At 27.9% G+C, this 20,387-nt stretch overlaps 1 protein-coding gene across 2 annotated transcripts; it reads right to left on the reverse strand.

The window, feature by feature from the left end:
• Positions 1-27: 27 nt before the first annotated feature.
• LOC126686488 (uncharacterized WD repeat-containing protein C3H5.08c-like) lies at positions 28-4,298 on the reverse strand. Of its 2 annotated transcripts, none has more exons than XM_050380547.2 (8): positions 3,932-4,298; positions 2,509-3,744; positions 2,334-2,424; positions 2,055-2,188; positions 1,893-1,944; positions 1,011-1,093; positions 803-896; positions 28-724 (listed from the first exon to the last, which is right to left on the reverse strand). In XM_050380547.2, exons 2-8 carry the CDS (start codon positions 3,673-3,675, stop codon positions 216-218), a joined length of 2,130 nt encoding a protein of 709 aa, XP_050236504.1. In that variant the 5' UTR covers positions 3,676-3,744; positions 3,932-4,298; the 3' UTR covers positions 28-215. The 2 variants fall into 2 exon arrangements, with proteins under 2 accessions (XP_050236504.1, XP_050236503.1); XM_050380546.2 differs by having other exon boundaries at positions 2,031-2,188; positions 3,932-4,297.
• Between the last annotated feature and the right edge of the window lie 16,089 nt (positions 4,299-20,387).

Consider the following 20,387-nt stretch of genomic DNA (forward strand, 5'->3'; position numbering starts at 1 on the left):
CAGTATTAAGAGAATAAAATCAGATGATTTAAGAAAAAAATGAGAGATTTCTTTCCAGAATATATATTACAATTGAGTTCAAAAAAATGTATAATTACAAATACAGTGATATACAAAATCTAGTATAAGTGTGATCTTCTTCTCTGTTTACATAGGGGAGAGGAAAGACCAATCTGGCCAAGCTTCTGAATGCTTAATTTTCAGAGTTGGGATACCTAAACACGAACTGGTAATCCAAAGTTCTGGAACCATCGGATCCGTCCATCCCATCCGCCTGTTACAATCACTAAACCTAATGCATGAGGAGATTCAGACATTCTCTGGATGGATGTCTTCAAAAACTTGTATCGAGATTTACGAATTGGTAAGCTGGCTGAGCTTGAAGCAAGCTTTTCTTCAGGCCAAGTTGCAGATCCCTTGGGCAATGCCTCGGAGAAAAACCTCATCGAGGAATGATCAGGTGAAGGAAATGACAGTTTGCATTGCAAATTCTCGCCCGATTCAGAATGTAGCAACACCCTTTCATCACTACGCCAGGGAATAGCAACTGATGCATTGTTTGAGAAAAAATGTTCACAAGCCCGATTGTTCTTTACCTGAGGCACGGTCCCATCCTGCTTTATATAGTTCCAGACATAGACATTAGAGTCCTCACTGGCTGAAATAATGTGTGTCCCATCAGATGTAAATGATGCAGATTTCTGAGTTCCGGCATTACGAAGGCCTGATCACAAACAAAAGAGGAAAGTAAGAATGTAATAAGAGAGAAGAAAGGCATAAAGGTAAGATCAAGAGTATGCACCTCGATATTTGCGTACTACATCCACTCCATTAAGGATACGAACTTGTGAATCAGCAGAAGAAACCATTAATTTGGTTGGATCACTAGGTGAAAACTACACAACAAGCAGAAAGGGAACATTTATGACATCTATGTGGGAGAAAATGGAGCTGATGAACTTGGACAAGAAAAATAAAAAGGATGATAAACAGGTGAGAGAGAGTATCACCTGGAAGCCGGTTATCCTCTTGAATGGTGACTTCTTCTTGCCCTGTAAGCATATTTCAGCATACAGATGTAGACGATGATTCTCTGATCCATGCAAAAGATACCAGTTAGTGTTCGCGAATTCAAACCTCCTGCATCATCATATAACATTCAAATTAACTTTGAACTGTGCACTTATTCATTTTAGAAATAATAATAAGAATTATTTGCATATAAAATCTCAACCTTTCACGTTTGTAGCGATTTACGCACAATTTTTAAACTTGGCAGAAAATTGTCTAATCTTTCCTTCTTAGGCATTTTATAGCACCAAGGCATTTTTTCATTACCAGACAATGTCGTTTGGCAGTTTTTAATGACCGAAACGACATCTGATAATGACTTCGGCCTGTAAAATGCCAAAAAGTGAAAGGTTGGGCTATTTTATGCCAAGTTTTAAACATTGTGCTTAAATCGCTACAAGGCGAAAGGTTGGTATATTATATACAAATAACCTAATAATATTGAGTTCAGCTGCCTGCAATTTCACACATAATTTACTCCTCTATTACTACTGAAATCTTTGGCATACATCAAATGAAAATCAGAAAACATGTTGTCTAAATTGATTGTACACATTTTAGCATCTCTTTTTAGGTAGGAAAAGGTCAACCAGCAAGCTGAAGCAATGAGGGGCTGGCAGAAGCTTTACAGTTTCGTAGATTGTTAAAAAAAAGGCAAAAACATTATACTACAACACTCTATTTTGTTACTAGCAGTAGCACACAACAGCAGCAAGGGACCACAATACTGCAATAAGTGTATCAAACAGAATACGCAAAGAACATGCCAATCTACATATTCTATTTGCTGGTGTAATAATAATATAAGTCATGAAACATACCCAAAGCATCATAAAAAAGACAATTTCCAGTCATGGAGCCAACAACCAGACCCTGCATGAGAAAGAGGTTCACTTGAATCTCTTAAAATTTCTGGCAAGCAATTAAATTACAAAACTAACAGAAGAGTCAACCCAAACCTTTCCATCAGGACGATAACATACAGCTGTAACAATTTCAATTATATCAGTCCAGCCAATAACTTGACAGCAAGTGATTTCCCAGATGCGTACTTTCCCATCTATGGAACCACTGACAAAGTAATCATCATCCATGGGGTTAAACTGGACGCATGTAACTGTATCATAGTACCAAGACATCCGTTAAGAGGACACAGAAAAATCTTCAAAACAGATCCACCAACACTGGCATGTTCATAGCCATACGACCGGTCAATACTATATATAAACATAATGGATCAACCAATAAGCAAAAAAACGCACCATAATTATTGTGGGAGAAGATGTGAAGGCATTGATCATACCCCACTTGCCACAAGCGGACAGTCTTATCAGTAGAAGATGACAAAAGACGCTGCACATGATAAAACATTTATCAGAATTAAAATCCAATGCCAGCACCACAAAACAACTAAACAGCTTTTGAGCAATCACTTACCTTTTTCATTGACCATGAGAGATCTAATACCTCTCCACTGTGCCCACAAAATTCATGTAATGGCTTCTTTGATAGTCCAAATACTTTTGGAGGGATTACAACACAAGCCGAGTTTGATATTGTCCTCAGATTCAAGAATTTACGTTTTTTGTCACTATCAACATGAAGAGGAACTAATTCAGAAAAATTATTAGTAGCCAAATATACAAGTGAAGGATCAATATCAAGTTCACCAAGCTCATCTGATCGTTCTAACTCCAACACCTGCCATACACGCACGATTCCATCTTCACCAGCACTTGCAAGGTATTGACCATCAGGACTGAACTTCATTGTCAAAATTGAACCTTTATGAGCTGGAATATCTTGTCCCACATAGAGAGCTGAAAAGTCCTTGGACCGCTTCTTATATGACCGAGCCCTAACCATTTTAGCTCTATTGCATTTGCTACCTCCAGCTTCCACTTCCCTATCAATTAGGCAAGCAACAGCACCTAATCTTCTCAACCATCCCAACTTTTCCCTCTTACTTGCTGCTTTCATATTGGATTTATTTACATCATCCCTACGCATTACTTGCTGAACCAGAGGGGATAGTCCAAGACATCTCTCAAACTCCGCAACAGTAAGTAACCGGTTCGAACCCACTTCACGAATTCTCTGCAAAATTCCATCCTCTCCAAGTTCATCAACAATGAACTCTGTTCCATCATCCAAATTCCTAATTCTACAACCAAAATTATCTTCCATCGCTCTATGTAACAACTCTAAAGTATCATTAGACCAACAAGACATAGAAGAATGACTGGATGAAAATCTATCAGCAAAACTTGACGATCTTAAAACAGCACCACTATGTTTCGTGACTTTCGTCATTCTATTCGTCTCAATTTCCGTATCCCGTGAAAATAAATTACCACGATCATCACTCACATTTGCCGCATTCAAACCCATCCATTTGAAAAAATTATTCCGCCTTTTATGAATGCTTCCCAAGTCCTTAATCCAAACCTCATGATTAAAACTAACCGAGACCGAATCAACAACATCAAAACCAGAATCATCAGAATCCAAATTTTCAGGGCAGTCAGAGCTCGAACGGGACATGGAGGCAATTCCCTCACGTGCTTCAAAGAATTCATCCTCTTCTCCACTCAAACTCCCCATAGTTGTTCTTGACCAAGCAACTCAATTCAACCCATCAAATCATATGCATCCAATCATCTCTCGAAAACCCTAAAATAACCAACCCATTATTCAAACAGTATATCACTATAAAATTAAGACAAACAAATCCACAGATCCCAAATCTAATAAATACCCAGTCACTAATAACACAATCTACCACATGCTGCACTATAAATCACTAAAAAGAACAACTATATAGGAGAATATCAAGAAAAAAACTAAAGAAACTATATACCTGAAGCGGTTTGCTTTCTTGATGGAAAAGTCCGTTAAATTCATTTAACAAATCCCCGGTTCTTCATTTTCCATTTTAATGTATCTCATATTTAGCTCTATGAGCTCAATTTTGTGTCCAAAGAATGCTGACTTTAAAAGAAAGTCAATAAATTGGAATAAAAAAAGAACAAAACAAAATCTATTGACTGAGTCACAGAGAGTGAATAAAAATAAAAATATACTAGGTTAAGTTCAAAAAACGAGAATTCGATAACCTTACTCAAATTCTGTGCCTTTTGAAGAAGATAAAGGATTTTTTTATTTCTTTTTAAGAAATAAGGAAAATGAAGATACTGGATTGTTGCTACTATAAGTAGTTTCTTAGATATTTATGAACTTAAGTGGCGATTTACTATAAGTAGTTTCTTAGATATTTATGAACTTAAGTGGCGATTTACTTTCTCCATTTGTAAATGGGGTGTCAAAGTGGCGATTTACTCTCTCCATTTTTACTTTCTCCATTTGTAAGGAGAGTGTCAAAATGAAGATATTCTCAGGTAGCGTTAGTTTACCAAATAGTAGTACTATCGTAATTTTGGTTGTTATTTTCTATACTTTTTAATAGTGATATTACGATAACACCACTATTTTAATGATATGTTATAAAATAATTGGCTTAATTCACAGATGACGTGATAGACTGAATTTAGCTAAACAAATTTCGTCGAGATGGGTTATTGGATCAATATCGATTACTTTATTGAGGATTGAAAAAAGAAATAATTACAAAAAAATACTAAAACAGGTAAAGGTTTTCATGCGGTACATTTTTTTTTTATCACTTTTCATGCAATACATAAATTAGATAAAAGTTTACAATTTTTACCTTCTTGATGACGTCAGCATATATCTATCTACATGTGCACCAGCTTTTGCTGGTGCACTTGCTTTAATGACCCGCGCGGCGTGATGCGGGTCATTCTTTCATTCTCATTACCTTTTTTTTATTATTCTTTTACTCACTATTTTTATTAATTTTTTAAAAAAAAATACATAAATATTTTATTTATATATTTAATTATTTATATTCTATTAGAAAATTTATTTATTATACATAAATACTAAAATTTTAATTTTAATTTTAAAATAAAAATATATTAAAATTTTATTTTTTTTATTTAAAAAAAACATAAATAATTTCTATACATATTTATTTAAATTATATAGAAAATTTATTTATTATATATAAATTTTAAAAATATGAATTTTAATTTTAAACAATATTAAAATTTTAATTTAATTTTAAAATATAAATATATTAAATTTTTTATTTAAAATAAACAAAAATAGTTTATATACATATTTATTTAAATTATGTAGAAAATTTATTTATTATATATAAATTTAAAAAATATGAAATTTTAATTTTAAAATATAAATTATCAACAATGGCGATGATAGAGTTTTATTTATTGGTGCCGATACATTTCCGACATGAACGGAGCTAGGTAGTCCCCAAAAGGGCCCTTGGCCCCTCCCAAAAAAAATTAGCATAAAATCACTTAACTTTTTTTTTACTTATAAATAAATAATATAGTAATTATGCTTAAATTTTTATATTCTTTGATGCTTTATTCCTTTTAAAAACGTCTCCTCATTTTATTTTTTGAAAAATATATTTATTAAATGTAGATTTTTGATGGTTTGAAATATTTTTCTTGTTTTTTATATATTTTTTTTATTTGATTACACTTATTTTTTTACATATATTTGATACATTTATGATCATATTTGATAGATCTCCGATAAATATGTAATACATCTCCGATACATATACGATACATTTTCAATACATATATGATACATGTCTGATACATATTTGATACATTGTCAATATATATTTCATTCATATTTGATCATTCAAAACTTTTTTTTTATTTACATCTCCGATACATATTCAATACATCTTCGATACGTATATGTGATACATTTCTGAGACGTGTGAGAATTTTTATATATATTATACATATTTGATACATCTCTAATGTATAATTTATAAATGATAAATACATTGTTTTTACTAAATTTATTTACGATAGATATATTTTTTAAATATACTTAATAAATATATCGCTTATACAAAATTTATACATGGTAAATACATTGAGTAGATATATTGTTGACATATAATTTATACACAATATGTATATTTTTTACCACATCATTTATATATAATTTATACATTTTATTAATAATAACTATATTTCTTATACAAAAATTATATATAATAAATACATTATTTATATATCAGATCTGTGTTCGGTATGTATAAATAATGTATTTTATAAGTAACTCATAATTATATTTTTAAAATTGTATCATTTGTGTATTTTTATATTGTTTTCAAAATTTAGTCAAAATTGATATATTTATATTTTTAAAATTAAAATTAAAATTAATTTTAATATTTTTAAAAATTATATAACATAAATAATATCTAAAACATAAATAATATCTAAAAAAGGTACTGATGTAAAAAAAAGAAAAAAATAAGCACATGTGTAAATAATATCCATTTTTAGAATACTTTTGAAAGATACTCTTGAAAAAATTATATGAAATCTCTCAAAATTTCAATTGTTTATATTAGACAAAAGGTACAAAAAAAACCTCGTAGTTTTCACAAAAATACAAATCAGCCCTTTTACTTTTTTAGGTATAATTAAGCCCTTTTTATTTTCAAATAGAACAAATAAAACTTTTCATCCAACATCATTAGAAACACTCGTTAATGGCTGACATGTCTCTCATAATCATATAGGAAAAAAGTTCAAAAATAATTTTAATATTTAAAATATTTACCAAAACTTTGAGGGGGTAAGTGTCCCAAAAGTAAACTAAAAGGATTTATTTGTTCGATTTTAAAATAATAAGGGTTTAATTGTTCAATTTTAAAAACACGGGTGCTTAATTGTGCCCAAATAAAGTAAAAGGGCTAATTTGTACTTTTGAGAAAAACTCGAGGGCTTTTTGTACCTTCTGCCTTTATATTAGTAATTAAGTTTTCATTTTTCATAAAAATTTTAATTTTTAAATTTTTTTTCATTCCTATCTTTTTATATTTTATATTTTTATTTTAGCCGTATGGTATATGTTTCTTATTATGAGTTTATTACACTGAATAATTTCACCCCCACCTTTTTCTTTTTCACTATCCACAATGGTTATCTAATTAACTACGATTTCAAACACCACAATTTCTTAACTGTTCATCACATTCTCTATAATCAGGGACGAATTAGAAATTCAAATTTGGGGGGACGTGATCGTATAGAAAGATATATGAGGGAGCATATTGTAAAAGAAAGAAAAAATTAGTAACCATATTTAAAAATAAAATAAAACTGAAGCACTATTGTGTAAAAATTAAAAAATATGGGGGACGGTTGCCCCTTCGGCTTCACCTTCTCACCTGGGTCCGCCCAGTCCATAATTCCCTACATTTTTTCCATTATCTCCTAAATCTTTGCTTTATTTATTTATTTCTTTTTTTGGACCTATTTTCATGGTTAATGCACGCGGTGACTCTGATACTCAAACTAAAATCAAAACTGGAAATATGAGGAAGAAGACCTTATAACGAAAGGGAAGAAGGTTTAGTTCGTCGATCTACTATTCCTTTGAATAAGGGATATGCAAATGATGTATCTCGGTTATCGAAGAGGCAAAAAGACATTTTCATCAATGAACCGAAAAAATATGCTCCTAAGGTCTGAATTTTATTATTTACTAATTTATTTATGACAGTTTGTCTATTTAGATTTTTTTAACATTTATGCTATATTTATTAGATTTTTAATTGTTATATTTTGTTGTTTTGAATTATTTTATATGGTTGTATTATATTATATCATTTCAGTTTATATTTTGATCTTGTTTATAATGTATTTAACTCTGAACTCAATAGAAGTCTCATTTCTAACTATCACAATAAATAATTATGCATGCTTATTCCATGCTTTGCTTATCCCGCTTCCAAAAATCTCATGCTATACTGATGCCGCCAACCTTTTTTGAATTGAATAGTTCTTTTTGAGGTGTTGATTAATTTTCTATATTTTTTTTGAGGGGATTAATTTTCTATATATGCACCCCTAATACTCCATGCTCTCTCATTTTAATTAAAGAGGTGAGTTTTTGGTTAAACAAGAAAAACCAAATTTTTCATACTTTTGAAATCTATTTCAACTTTTTAAATTTTGCTAATTTGTTCTAATTTGATAATTTTATTATAATTTTATTTAATTTTTTCTAATCAATTAATTGTTTCAGTTTTTAATTGAATTTGCAAACCAGCTTTTTTAATTTTTTTTATTAATAATATGTATATTAGGCCAAAAAGTGGCAAAGTCAGTTCAAAACTTTTGCATAAAAAGTGACACGCTCGTGGCGGCACACTAAAAGTTACGGCTAAAAGAAAGGCAAAACAGTCAAGAACCAGAGAACAAAATACAAAAAAAAAATCCGAAAAAATCGAAAACCGAGTGAGAGAAATCCTTATTTCTAATTTTGTAAAGAAAAATTGCTATGAGAAGCAGTTAAAGATAACGACATCCTTGTCCTGCGATTTGTTCTGAAAAACACGTTCATTCATGCACTTCCAAATGTCCCATATTACAAGAAACCACAAAATTTGCCATAATTGCTAGTAGGAACCTCTAGGAACATTAGTCTGCCATTACAATATAAAGTTTCTAAAAAAAAGCGGGAAGATCCAAACAATATCTAGTTTTTGCAATATATCACGCCAAATGCTTATAGCGAAATCACAATGGATGAAAATATGGTTTTGTAATTCTACCACATCACAAAGAGTGCAAAAGGAGCTCTCGACAGGTATGATCGATCGTGAAACCGAGAAATCTAGCGAAGGAACTCTCATGACGGTGCTTTTGAACTCCAAACTTGAGAGAAAGGAGACGAATTGATTGCAGTTGTAGCTTCCGTAACAGCCACATTCAGACCAGCCCGTGATGTCACCGTCCTTGCCATACTGTTTCCCTCTCCATTTACATCCTCATTGTCCAGAAAAACCCGACCACCTCCACCATTCAGCTCTTTAGTTAGAAAAACACATTAGTCAAAATTGTAAAACTTAACTCTTAATATTTAGGCTTAACCCCTGAAAAAAATCCCACCTTTCAACCCCCCTTCGTTTGCACCCTCACCTTTCAAAATCTCAAATTTTACCCAAATTATCACCTTTTATTTTCAATTGTACCCTAGAAGTATTAAATTGGACTTTTGTCATTAAAAAAAAGTTGAAATCGATACTTTATATTTTAATTCATGTTCTAAATAGTTCTTAATGTTTAAATTTCAACAACAAAACCATATTTAATGATATTTTTAATTGATTTATATTTTACATAAAAAAATTTAACTTTTAAAATTTTAGGAAATATGAATTTATTGTTGAAATTTAAACATTGAGGACTATTTAGAATATGAATTAAAATATAAATTATCGATTTGAACTTTTTTATAGTGAAAAAGGGCTAATTTAATACTTTTAGGGTGCAATTGAAAATGAAAGGTGGGAATTTGGGTAAAATTGGAGATTTTAAAAGGTGAGGGTGCAAATGAAGGGGGTTGAAAGGTGGGGGTTTTTTCCAGTGGATTAGCCTAATATTTAATTAAATCTTAAATATTTTATTTTTCAGTATTTAATAAGCAAGTTCGAAATTTAAAATGAACAGAAAAACAAAGGGCTTTCTCCATAAATGCTTGAATAAGTAGCTCATATAATTTTGAGGAAATTAGACTGAACACGTGAAAATTGAAAATAATTATACAAATACAGACGTGTTTAATTTATTGCGGCCTAACTTTTTGTTTTCAAATAACACGTGCTGGCACTTTATTTTTTGATGGGACACGTACTGACACTCTTTTTTTTTCTCATCACTCACACATCACTGGTTTGCCATCTTCTCTTATCTAAACACCTTCTTCTTCAATTATGAAAATCAATACAACCCAGAAATTTAAAATATTAATTTATTAATTAATGCAACTAAAGATACTCTCTTCTCTTTAAATTCGTAAGATCTATAAAGAAACAACTTTAACATGTTCAAAAAAGAAAACCCAATTCGTTGATTGAATTTCAGTTTCAAAAAATGGAAGAAGAAGGGAAATATGATGACGATGGATTGAGTTACAGATCTATGAAGTATTTGTCTAGAAAGGGTAGAAAAATGGGTTTCTGGGTAGTTAAAATAGGATTGAAAAAGTGGTGGCAATCATTAGATTGAGGAAGAGGAAAATAATTATTTAAAAAGAGGAAGAGATAAAGAAAAGCAAGAGTGCACTGTCCATTCAAATACAATTATAAACATTGTTGAAATTAAAAGAGTATTTATATATATATATATATATATATTATATAATTTAAAACTCTACAAATAGAAACAATTAAATAAAAAATAAATAATTACAGTATACATAAAACATACACTAATTATACTACAGTATATATAAAATAAATAAAAAATAAATAATACGGTATACATAAAGTATAGATTAATTACATAATTAGTGTATACATAAAGTATACAATCACATCATACATAAAATATACTTCCTCCGTCTCAATAGAGTTGTCCACTTTGAGAATTTTTTTTTTCTCAAAACTCTTGTCCACTTTCAAAAAACAACCAACTTTTACACTCAATTTTTCTATATTGTTCCTATTTAAAATCCACTAATGAAAGTAAATTACAAGTGTACTCTATATTAAATAGGGGTATGACAAAAAAAGTAAAATTTTTTTTACAAAAGCTATAAATAATAATTGCTTTTCTTAAACTGTGTGATAAAGGCAAAGTGGACAACTCTATTGGGACGGAGGGAGTACATAAAATATACATCGATTACATAATTATGGTATACATAAATTATACAAATTTTATATAATAGCGGTATACATAAATTACATAATTACAATATACATAAAGTATAAAATTACATAATTATGGTATACATAAATTACATAATTACTGTAAATTATACAGAAAGCATACGAAAATTATATAATTACGGTATATATAAAATATACATAAAATATACATAAATTAAATAATTATGGTATATATAAAGTATACATAAGTATACATAAATTATATAATTATGGTATATATAAAATATACATAAAGTATACATAAATTACATAATTATGGTATACATAAAGTATACAGAAATTATATAATTACGGTATATATAAAGTATACAAAAAATATACAAAAATTTCATAATTACAATATACATAAAGCATAAAAAATTTATATAATTACGATATATATATATAAACTATGAACAAAATATACCAAAAGTATACGGATGATATACTAAATGTATATTTAAGATGTAAATAAATTATAAAATCGTATTAGAACTAATATTTTTTGTATGCTTTTAATATACTATTTGCATGATTTTACGCTTTTTGTATGCTTTTAATATACTATTTTTTTTGTATGCTTTTAAGGGTATAACTGTATTTAAAGTATATATTTAGTATAATTTTGGAAGGAAGACAGATAATATACAAAAGTATACCGTCTCAATAACACCAAAATTCATCAAAAATAGAAAGTATATTTAAGATATACATAAAATATAACATATACTGAGTTCAACAATGATTATATAAATTTAAAAAAATAAAGTAAAACTATCACGTATTTCTCTTCGATAAATTTCTAAAATTCTTTTTGTTATGCCCCTTTTTTCCGCACTATCCGTATGTTACTGTTTGCTATTTCTCTCATGGCGCCTTGCATCTTCTTTTTTAGGTCTTTTTGAACCAATTTTTCTATAAGGAAGAAGAATAATCTGATTTTTGGTCTAACGGTATATCCCATATTTCTTCATCAGGAATTGGATGTACGGTTGCTATGCATGAACAAATTGAAGATAATTGCTTATTTCAATTTTAATTAAATCATGGCTTAACCCATATAAAGGTCCCTGTACTTTACACATTTTTTTTCCGTAAGTCCTTATACTTCATTTTTGTATTATTTGATCCCTCTACTTACCTATTTTTGATTTTCAGGTCCTTTATGAGTTTTTTCGGTCCTTTTGTATGGCTGGAGGAAACAAAAATTGTAAGTAGAGGGACTTGAGGAAACAAAAATTATAAGTAGAGGGACTTGAGGAAACAAAAATTGTAAGTAGAGGGACTGGAAAAAAACTCACAAAGGACCTGAAAATCAAAAATAGGTAAGTAGAAGGATCAGATAATACAAAAATGAAGTATAAGGACCTACGGAAAAAAAAGTGTAAAGTACAGGGACCTCTACATGGGTTTGGCCTTAAATCATTGATTTTGAATAGAAGTGACTCGCCATTGTGCCCCTGTCAAGCAGCCAGCCAAATATTAAGCTTTGTAGTCAATATCAATGGCATAGAAAGAAAGAAGATCATCTATTTGTTTGCACAAAGTGGATGTAATGCTCGTATTCCCTTTCTTGTCTTCTTCTCCAAATATGCAAATGATAAGCACCAAACCAACTAAAAAACAAGGCCAAAGCCAACCCATTTTCTCTGTGTACACAGTCATCTCCTATTATCTAGCAAAACACACTCATCTTCTCCACAGTCCTGTCTATAAAATCAACGAAAGAAAGTGCAGAAAAAATTAGGCAAAGTTGAAATAAATTTCAGTTTCTATTCAATCAAATTGATTTCAACTGATATAAATTTTAAGCTGAAAATTTCAGCTTCGATTTAAACAATTTTATTTCAGCATTTTTCAACGAAACTGATATCATCTTCGATTTCAACAACTATTAAATTTAATTTCAGCAAATCTCAAATCGATTTCATCGATTTAAGCTTCATTTCCATCAAATTGATTTTAGCAAAGATCGCTGAAATCAATTTGTTTTAGCAGATCTATAATCGTTGAAATCGATTCAAGATTTGTCCATAGTTTCTGATTTAGAGAATCGAAGAAGAAGAATGGTTTATCGGAAAATCTGACCTTTTTTGTTCCATAGCTTTTGATTTTCGACCTGTCAAAAATTTTGATAGTTTGAAATTTTGTGTTTATGAAGAACACGTGTTAGGTGAGATTATTATGACTAATCAAGTGTTAAAAGAAGTTTAGGAATAATATTAAGTATTGACCCCAAAAAATTAAGGACATAAGTATTTATGGGATTATTTACTATAAATCACGTAATTTTCATTTTTTCCCTATAATTTTTATACGCTGCACATAATTTTTTGGCATTTATACGCTTTTGTTATATTTAAGTTGGCAGATGTACTCCATTATTTATTCTTGGACCTGTTACGCTAGTCACAATTTAGCCATTTTATCATGCTTTTTCTTTTTGTTACAGCCCCTTTCTTTTTTCAACTTTACATGTTAGTAATAAATTCATTATAATTAATAAGTTTATTAATATTTATAAAACACTTGTTATTTTTAATGTTTAATTGTCTATATATGAACACTCGTCATTATTTTAACTTCTCTCTATCCAATATTTAATATTTAATTATTATTTATTAAGTTATTATACATTGACACTTTTCATCTAACTTTTCTCTAGACAATAATATAATCTCCTTTATTTTCATTTTTTTTAGAAACAAATTTAGTATAATATATAATTTATCAAATAAAAAATATTTTCAAGATATGTACTTCTTATTTAAAAAAAAATTAATTTTTTAAATGAATTTTTATCTTTCAATTTATTATTCTTTAGTAGCTTTTTAGTATTGTTATCATTTTTAGTTCATTACTAGCTACTTTTTAATTATTCAATTTTTTACATTAGTTTCTTTTAAAAGAAATAATTTTTCGAATGCATTTTTTTCTTTTAAAAGAAGTGAAAAAAATGTCTACTAATAAATTTAACTTTAATTATAATTTTAGTTGTTATTTCTTTATTTTATAGTTGCTTTTTAGTATAGCTATTTGTCACTTTTTAATTATTTTTTAATAGCTTTTTAGTTATTCTTTAATTGATATGGTTATTTTTTTAGTTGCTCTATGGTTGCTTGATCTTAGTTGTATAAAAATTATATTTTTACTTGATTTGTAATACCTCGTTAGTTTATTTGATTGCTTTTTGGTTGATTATTGGTTGTTCTTTAGTTGATTATCGGTTGTTCTTTAGTTGCTTATTGATATGCTCTTTGGTTGTTTTTATTTTAATTTATTTGAATTTTATTTTAGTTGCTCTCCAATTGTTAATTTATATTTTTATAAAAAAATATTAATATAAAAAAGACCAAAAATATTAAATATTGAATTATTTTATTTGATAATATTTATAATAATCTAATTATAAAAACAAAAGTAAAATATAAATAATTTCACTTGAAAATAATTTTTTAATTTTATATTGATAACATGTTATTTACATAAGCATCAATATTAAAAAATAAATTGGGATGCTGCAGATAATCTTGATTGGTTAAAAAATTATATATAAATAATAAACAAATAGTTAAAATATTTAAATAAAAATATTATAGTTAAAATGATACTTATATTAACTATATAAGACAAGTTTCTAAAATAGATAAATGAAAAAATAAGTGTTTAACTATTAAAGAAAAATATCTTATATTATATAATAAGTGTCCAAAATAACAAAAATATTAAATAAAAACTATTATATATTTTAATTATAAAAGACATATGTATAATAATAAAATTTGATTATGAATATCAATCATGTGGCTGTTTACTTAATATAAACTTAATAAAAACGAACTTATTTTATATTTTTTTATAATAAGAAAATAAATAAGTAATAAATTAAAAATTAAAGCTATAAAATAAAATAAAATACAAAGAACAAATAAAAGTTACTAACAAGTGAAATATAAATAAACAACTTAAATTTTTAATTTGACAAAAACAATTATTAAACAATTAAGCATTTCATATAAATAAAACAGCTAGCACATAAAAAAAATAAACATTATTTTAACAAAGGTCAACATAACAGGGACAAGGTGCATAACAATTATAGTAAATATTCAAAGGTATAAAATATACAAATAAAAGCACACATAAGGTATATAAAAAAGGCATAATTATGAAAAGGAAAAGCTGAAAAGGAGCACGCTTGTCTGTTTAAACTCCATGAGAGTGTTTTTGCAAAATCTAGCAAAAAAAGGGTATACAACGTCATTTCCTCAAAAACAAATGGATATCATATTGAAATGAAAGATTAATATAACTAAATTGATTAAAATTAATTGAATAGATTTATAACAAGATTATTAAATAAGAATTTGTTTATCAACCTAACTTTTTTTAATAAATTTATTAAAAGACAAAAACATTGTAGGATTTTGGCAGGATTATGCCTTTTTTGTATATGGATTTGATAAGGTATATAGAAGATGGGATGAAACTTATACGTCGCAACTAGTTCTTGAGAAATGCCAAAGAATAACCAGTTGTTCATGCATGCAACCAAAATATAAGAAGTGATGTAGCTCAAACATGACTGGCCAGCATAGATAGTTATTCACAAGTGACTAGCTGGTTGTATACACGTAGAATATAGTATATACACATTTCAAGTGAAAAGCAAATGTACAAATATTGTACGTTCATGGGATGTCTCTATGAATGCATACATATCAAATTAAAGAGTACCAATTTTTGAGTGTCCAATGTCAAATCAAAGGCTAAACTTCAATGAAGTATTAAGGGCATCTCCAATTGCTACACTGTTTTCTCTCCAATAGTTAGATTCTATTTTTTTACACTAAAAGTATATTCTTATCTAATAAATTATTTAAACATTTTACACTTACACCTATAAATTATTCAATATTTACAACATACATTCATATATTTATTTATAATAAAATCTATTATTAATTTTAATAATAATTTTTTTAAATAAGTTCATACAATTTTAAATATATAAATAACTATATTTATTAAAAATAAAATCTATTAAATAATAAAAAATATTAAAATCTACTCTATTTATAAATTTTTAAATACAAATCCATTTTGTTCAGTGTTACATATTTAAATTTTCGACTATATCGGACATGTTTATTTGGACTATATTGTAACAAAAACTAATAAATACTTAATAATAAAATTTATTATAAAATAAAAAAACTAAAAGTAAAATAGAGTTACTCTATTTTCAACCCCAATAGTACTCTATTTTAAGGCACACTATTATGAAGTGACTCTATATATAGAGTAAAAAAATAAGGTACACTATAATAGAGTGAGGTTTAGAGTACTATTGGAGATGATTTTTACTCTAAAATGGTAAAACAGAGGACTATTGGAGATGGCCTAATAAGGGTTAATTTTATAAAAAAATTATAATGTTTATACGAAATTTCATTTTATTCATAACCTTTAAAAGTTGGCATATAAAATAATAACATTTTTTTTTTCAAATCTATCATTTTAGTGTATTTTTGTTGACAAAGTTCTTCATTAAATATTAATTAAAAACCTAAATTATAAATCGACAACAAAAATTATTAGAATCACTAATTACTAATTCAAGATTTTACTTTAAGTTTAAAAAATTGGAAATTAAAATATTTAGATTTTAAAATTTAACAAATTGTGAAAATTATGAATACATTATGGAATTTAAAAAAGAAACTAAACACCTAAAAAGCTAGAACTAAAGTAAAAATTTGCTAACAAATGAGAATTAGGAAAGTTTTGGAAAATTAAGAAAAAGTTGAAAAAAACAATCATCAAACGAACGGTAATTGGTTTTAAAAAATAAATATAGGCCATTTTACTTTGATGAAATGAGAGGCCGAAATTGTTTTAACAAAAATTCAGCTTTTAATACTTTAAAAAAGGACAGTTGAACGACGTCGTTCCCTCAAACATTAAAACAAATTGGTTGCCTTTCTTTTCAGCCCAGGCTAAAATGGAGAAACGTATTTTACGGTGTAGTAGCAGTTAACCACTGTTTCCCGATTGGACCTCATTTAATTTTCCATTTTCCGGCGGCAATTTTGGCTGAAGCCTACCCTAGTCTTTAGGTAGGTTCGCCCCTACTTACAATGTAAAGGTGTAAAAGAATTGGGCTAAAAGGTGGGTGGTTTTATGAAGAATAAGCCTAATACAAAAATAAATGATTCATTCCAAAATCTAATAATAACAAAAGTCATTTTAAAAGAAAAAGTTTTTTAATCATTAAATAGACTTACTCAAATTACACGTATACCATATTGACTAAAAATATTTTTTTTGAAATCGAAAAACAAAATTTGGAGTAACTGGCATTTAAATTTCTTATCATCGATAAATTATGAACTTCTATATTTATATTTATATTTATATTTATATTTATATTTATATTTATAGGAAATTGATAATTCTCTTTAAATATGAAATAAAGATCTCTCTAAATAAACAATTTTTTCATTTACTATGTGTAAAGTCTAGTGTTTCACTGTTTCTATCACAACTGAAATTGCCATATTCTAACCAAGAAAAATATAGATTATTCTATCATAATTTTAGATTTGGGGTTCTTTTATTTGCATAAAATATATATATTATTAATTTATCAGTATTGGATGAAGTCTAACGACTTTTCCATCTAATAATAAAATGAATAAAAATAGACTAAAATAAGATAACTATAAAAAAACATCAAATATATTTTTAGCGCCATTAAATATATTTTCAGCGCCTCGTTTTTCATAATATATAAATTGTTTTCAGTTATTAATGTATAAATTATGGACACCATTAATAACTATGTATGATTATAATTTTATAATATTAAAATAAATATTTATTAATTAAAATATAGAAATACAAAATTTTGATAAATTTTATTTATTTCTAAAAATTATATAAATAGAAAGTATACAGTTCCAGGACTGAAGATGAATTTTACCTAAAATTTTAGTTGTAAAAGAACAACGGGATAACTACAAAACTATTCTAAAAAATCACTTAATTTATAAAAATACGTATTTAGTCAACAAATTTTAATTTTTTTTAAAATTTAAAACTATTTTTTTTACTATAAATATACATGTTTTATAAAAAGTTGATGCATTGTCAATTCATTTCTGATACATGTCTGATACATCCTTGATACAATACGTTAAAAGTGAAAACATATTTTGTATTTATGTAAAAAATTTAGGTATTAAATACAGTAAATGTTCTAATAATTAATATTCAATAAATTAATAATTCTAATAATTAATAGAAAATTAAAAGGAACTAACTTCGTTTCCCCGTCCCCACCCCGCCCCATTGCCATCCCTAGTTCCGGGCCGGTTCCATATTTGTTGAACCGTGAACCGGCGGTTCCGGGTCTGTCACGACCCAATTTCATGAATCGTGACCGGCGCTAGGGTATGGGTATGGTTGTACCAAAACCCGTAGCAAGCCTTGCGGAAATCAATTAACCATTTAAACCTGCAGAAAACTGCTCGGGAGCAACCGAGACTCCAACCTAGGTCTATCACTTTATATTACAGTTCTAATATAAATAATTTAAGTATCTGAAATGTTCAACAACATGCCTTATATATAACAATATCGTAATCCAGAGTAATCATGCAAAACATAAATAATCGGATATATCGACAATTTCCAAAGTGTAATATCAAATGAAATAAATAACTAGTTCTACTGCGGTCTAAGAGTTCGAAAACAGAAACTAGTTTAATAACATAAAAACCTCCGAGGAATCAAAAGAATCGGAGTGGACTAGCTTTCAAATCATAAACCTGGAAAATTTGGGAAAACAACGGGGTCAGATATACTGAGATGAGTTCGTAATACTATTTACATTTATTAAGTTTAAAACCCTTAAATCAAAACAGTTTATACTAATATAGTATGATTATGGAAAACAGTAATGAAATGATCCCAGCGTAAGTATGACATAGCATACCGATAAACCCAGAGTGGACGGGAACAAATCCTCGTCATATTTATATACCAGCGTAAGCAAGACTTTAGTCTGCCGTTTCCCAGAGTACTTACCGGTGCACACAGTCTCGATACAAGCCTATCGAGTAGCTCGTTTCAATCCAGATCCATAATCCGTAAAAAAAACAGTTCACAAACATTTATAATATTAAAATATGATGCGGTACTTAATAAAGCGGTAAATAGCACTACAAACTCACTGCTTGCTTATCCACGTGAAACTTGGCAAACAGCTAACCCTGCGTAGACTTCGAAGCACGAGTAGTCGACGGGTCTAAAATAATAAATAAGTTAATATCCGAACAACCCCTAACTCTAAGATTATTAGACACCACGTAAGACTAGCACAATTAATAAACCAGATAAAATCACAGAGAAACACAATTCTCAAATAAATTATAATCCGTAAATAATTCAAGACTATTGAGTTCACACTTAAAATCCAATTCAAAAATATTATTAAAATAATATTTAAATGATAACTTAAATAAATTCCTCAAATAGTGGGTTAGCCGAGTTTCTTAAAACTACCAAACTAATCTCACATATCAAGCGACTCAACTCTAACCCGATCCAACCATAGAACCAGAATTATAAACCATAGTTTATAATTTAATATTTAATAAAAATCTGATTAAATATTTAAAATGAACTCAATAGTTTGAAACCCAAGTAATTACAATTATCGGCAAATATTTCAAATAACTTAATAACAAATTTAAAGCTAAAATATCACTTTGGCCCGCTAAGCCAAAATCTCAAATTATTAATTAAATAATAATTAATAATAATTATTAATTTAATTTTTAAATAACTCAAATACTATTTTTAGGTTTTGAAAAATAATATATCCAATTTAATAATTCCAACATAGTGAGTCAACCAAGTTATCATAACTATCAAGTTTAACCTCACATGTCGGGCGACCCAAGTCTAACCCGACCCAACGTTATCTAAAGTATAAGTTAAAGTATAAATCAAAGTTTAATATCTAGAAAACTCTTTGATAAATCAAATAATCAGTTGAAAATAACAGAAGTCAATAAGAATTAACCAACCAATGTATAACAACACGCACACAAGGTGTTCGATAAGACTCCTCAAGAGACAACATACTTAAATAGGTCAAAACCCTTAAATAACAGTCCTTTCATATTTAATAACCATATTTAGAACATCACATGCCATGGCCAACAATTGGAAACAATCAATATGTTTCTTACCAACACTGCTCAAATTGAGTATTTGTAGTATTTAGTCCAAAATGGGTCCAACCAAGCAATACCAAACCAAACCATTATATGTCAGTTAATGCTATCCCGCAATCTACTCTATCTGTGTCTCCTAAAATATTTATCATATAATACCTATTAATTTATATCCAAAGATTATGAAATAAAATATTTATTATTATTATTATTAATATCTTCTTAATAATACATTTATTATCTATAATATATTTTATCAAAATGTTTTA

Source organism: Mercurialis annua, linkage group LG6, assembly GCF_937616625.2.
Source record: "Mercurialis annua linkage group LG6, ddMerAnnu1.2, whole genome shotgun sequence".
Lineage (NCBI taxonomy): Eukaryota > Viridiplantae > Streptophyta > Magnoliopsida > Malpighiales > Euphorbiaceae > Mercurialis > Mercurialis annua.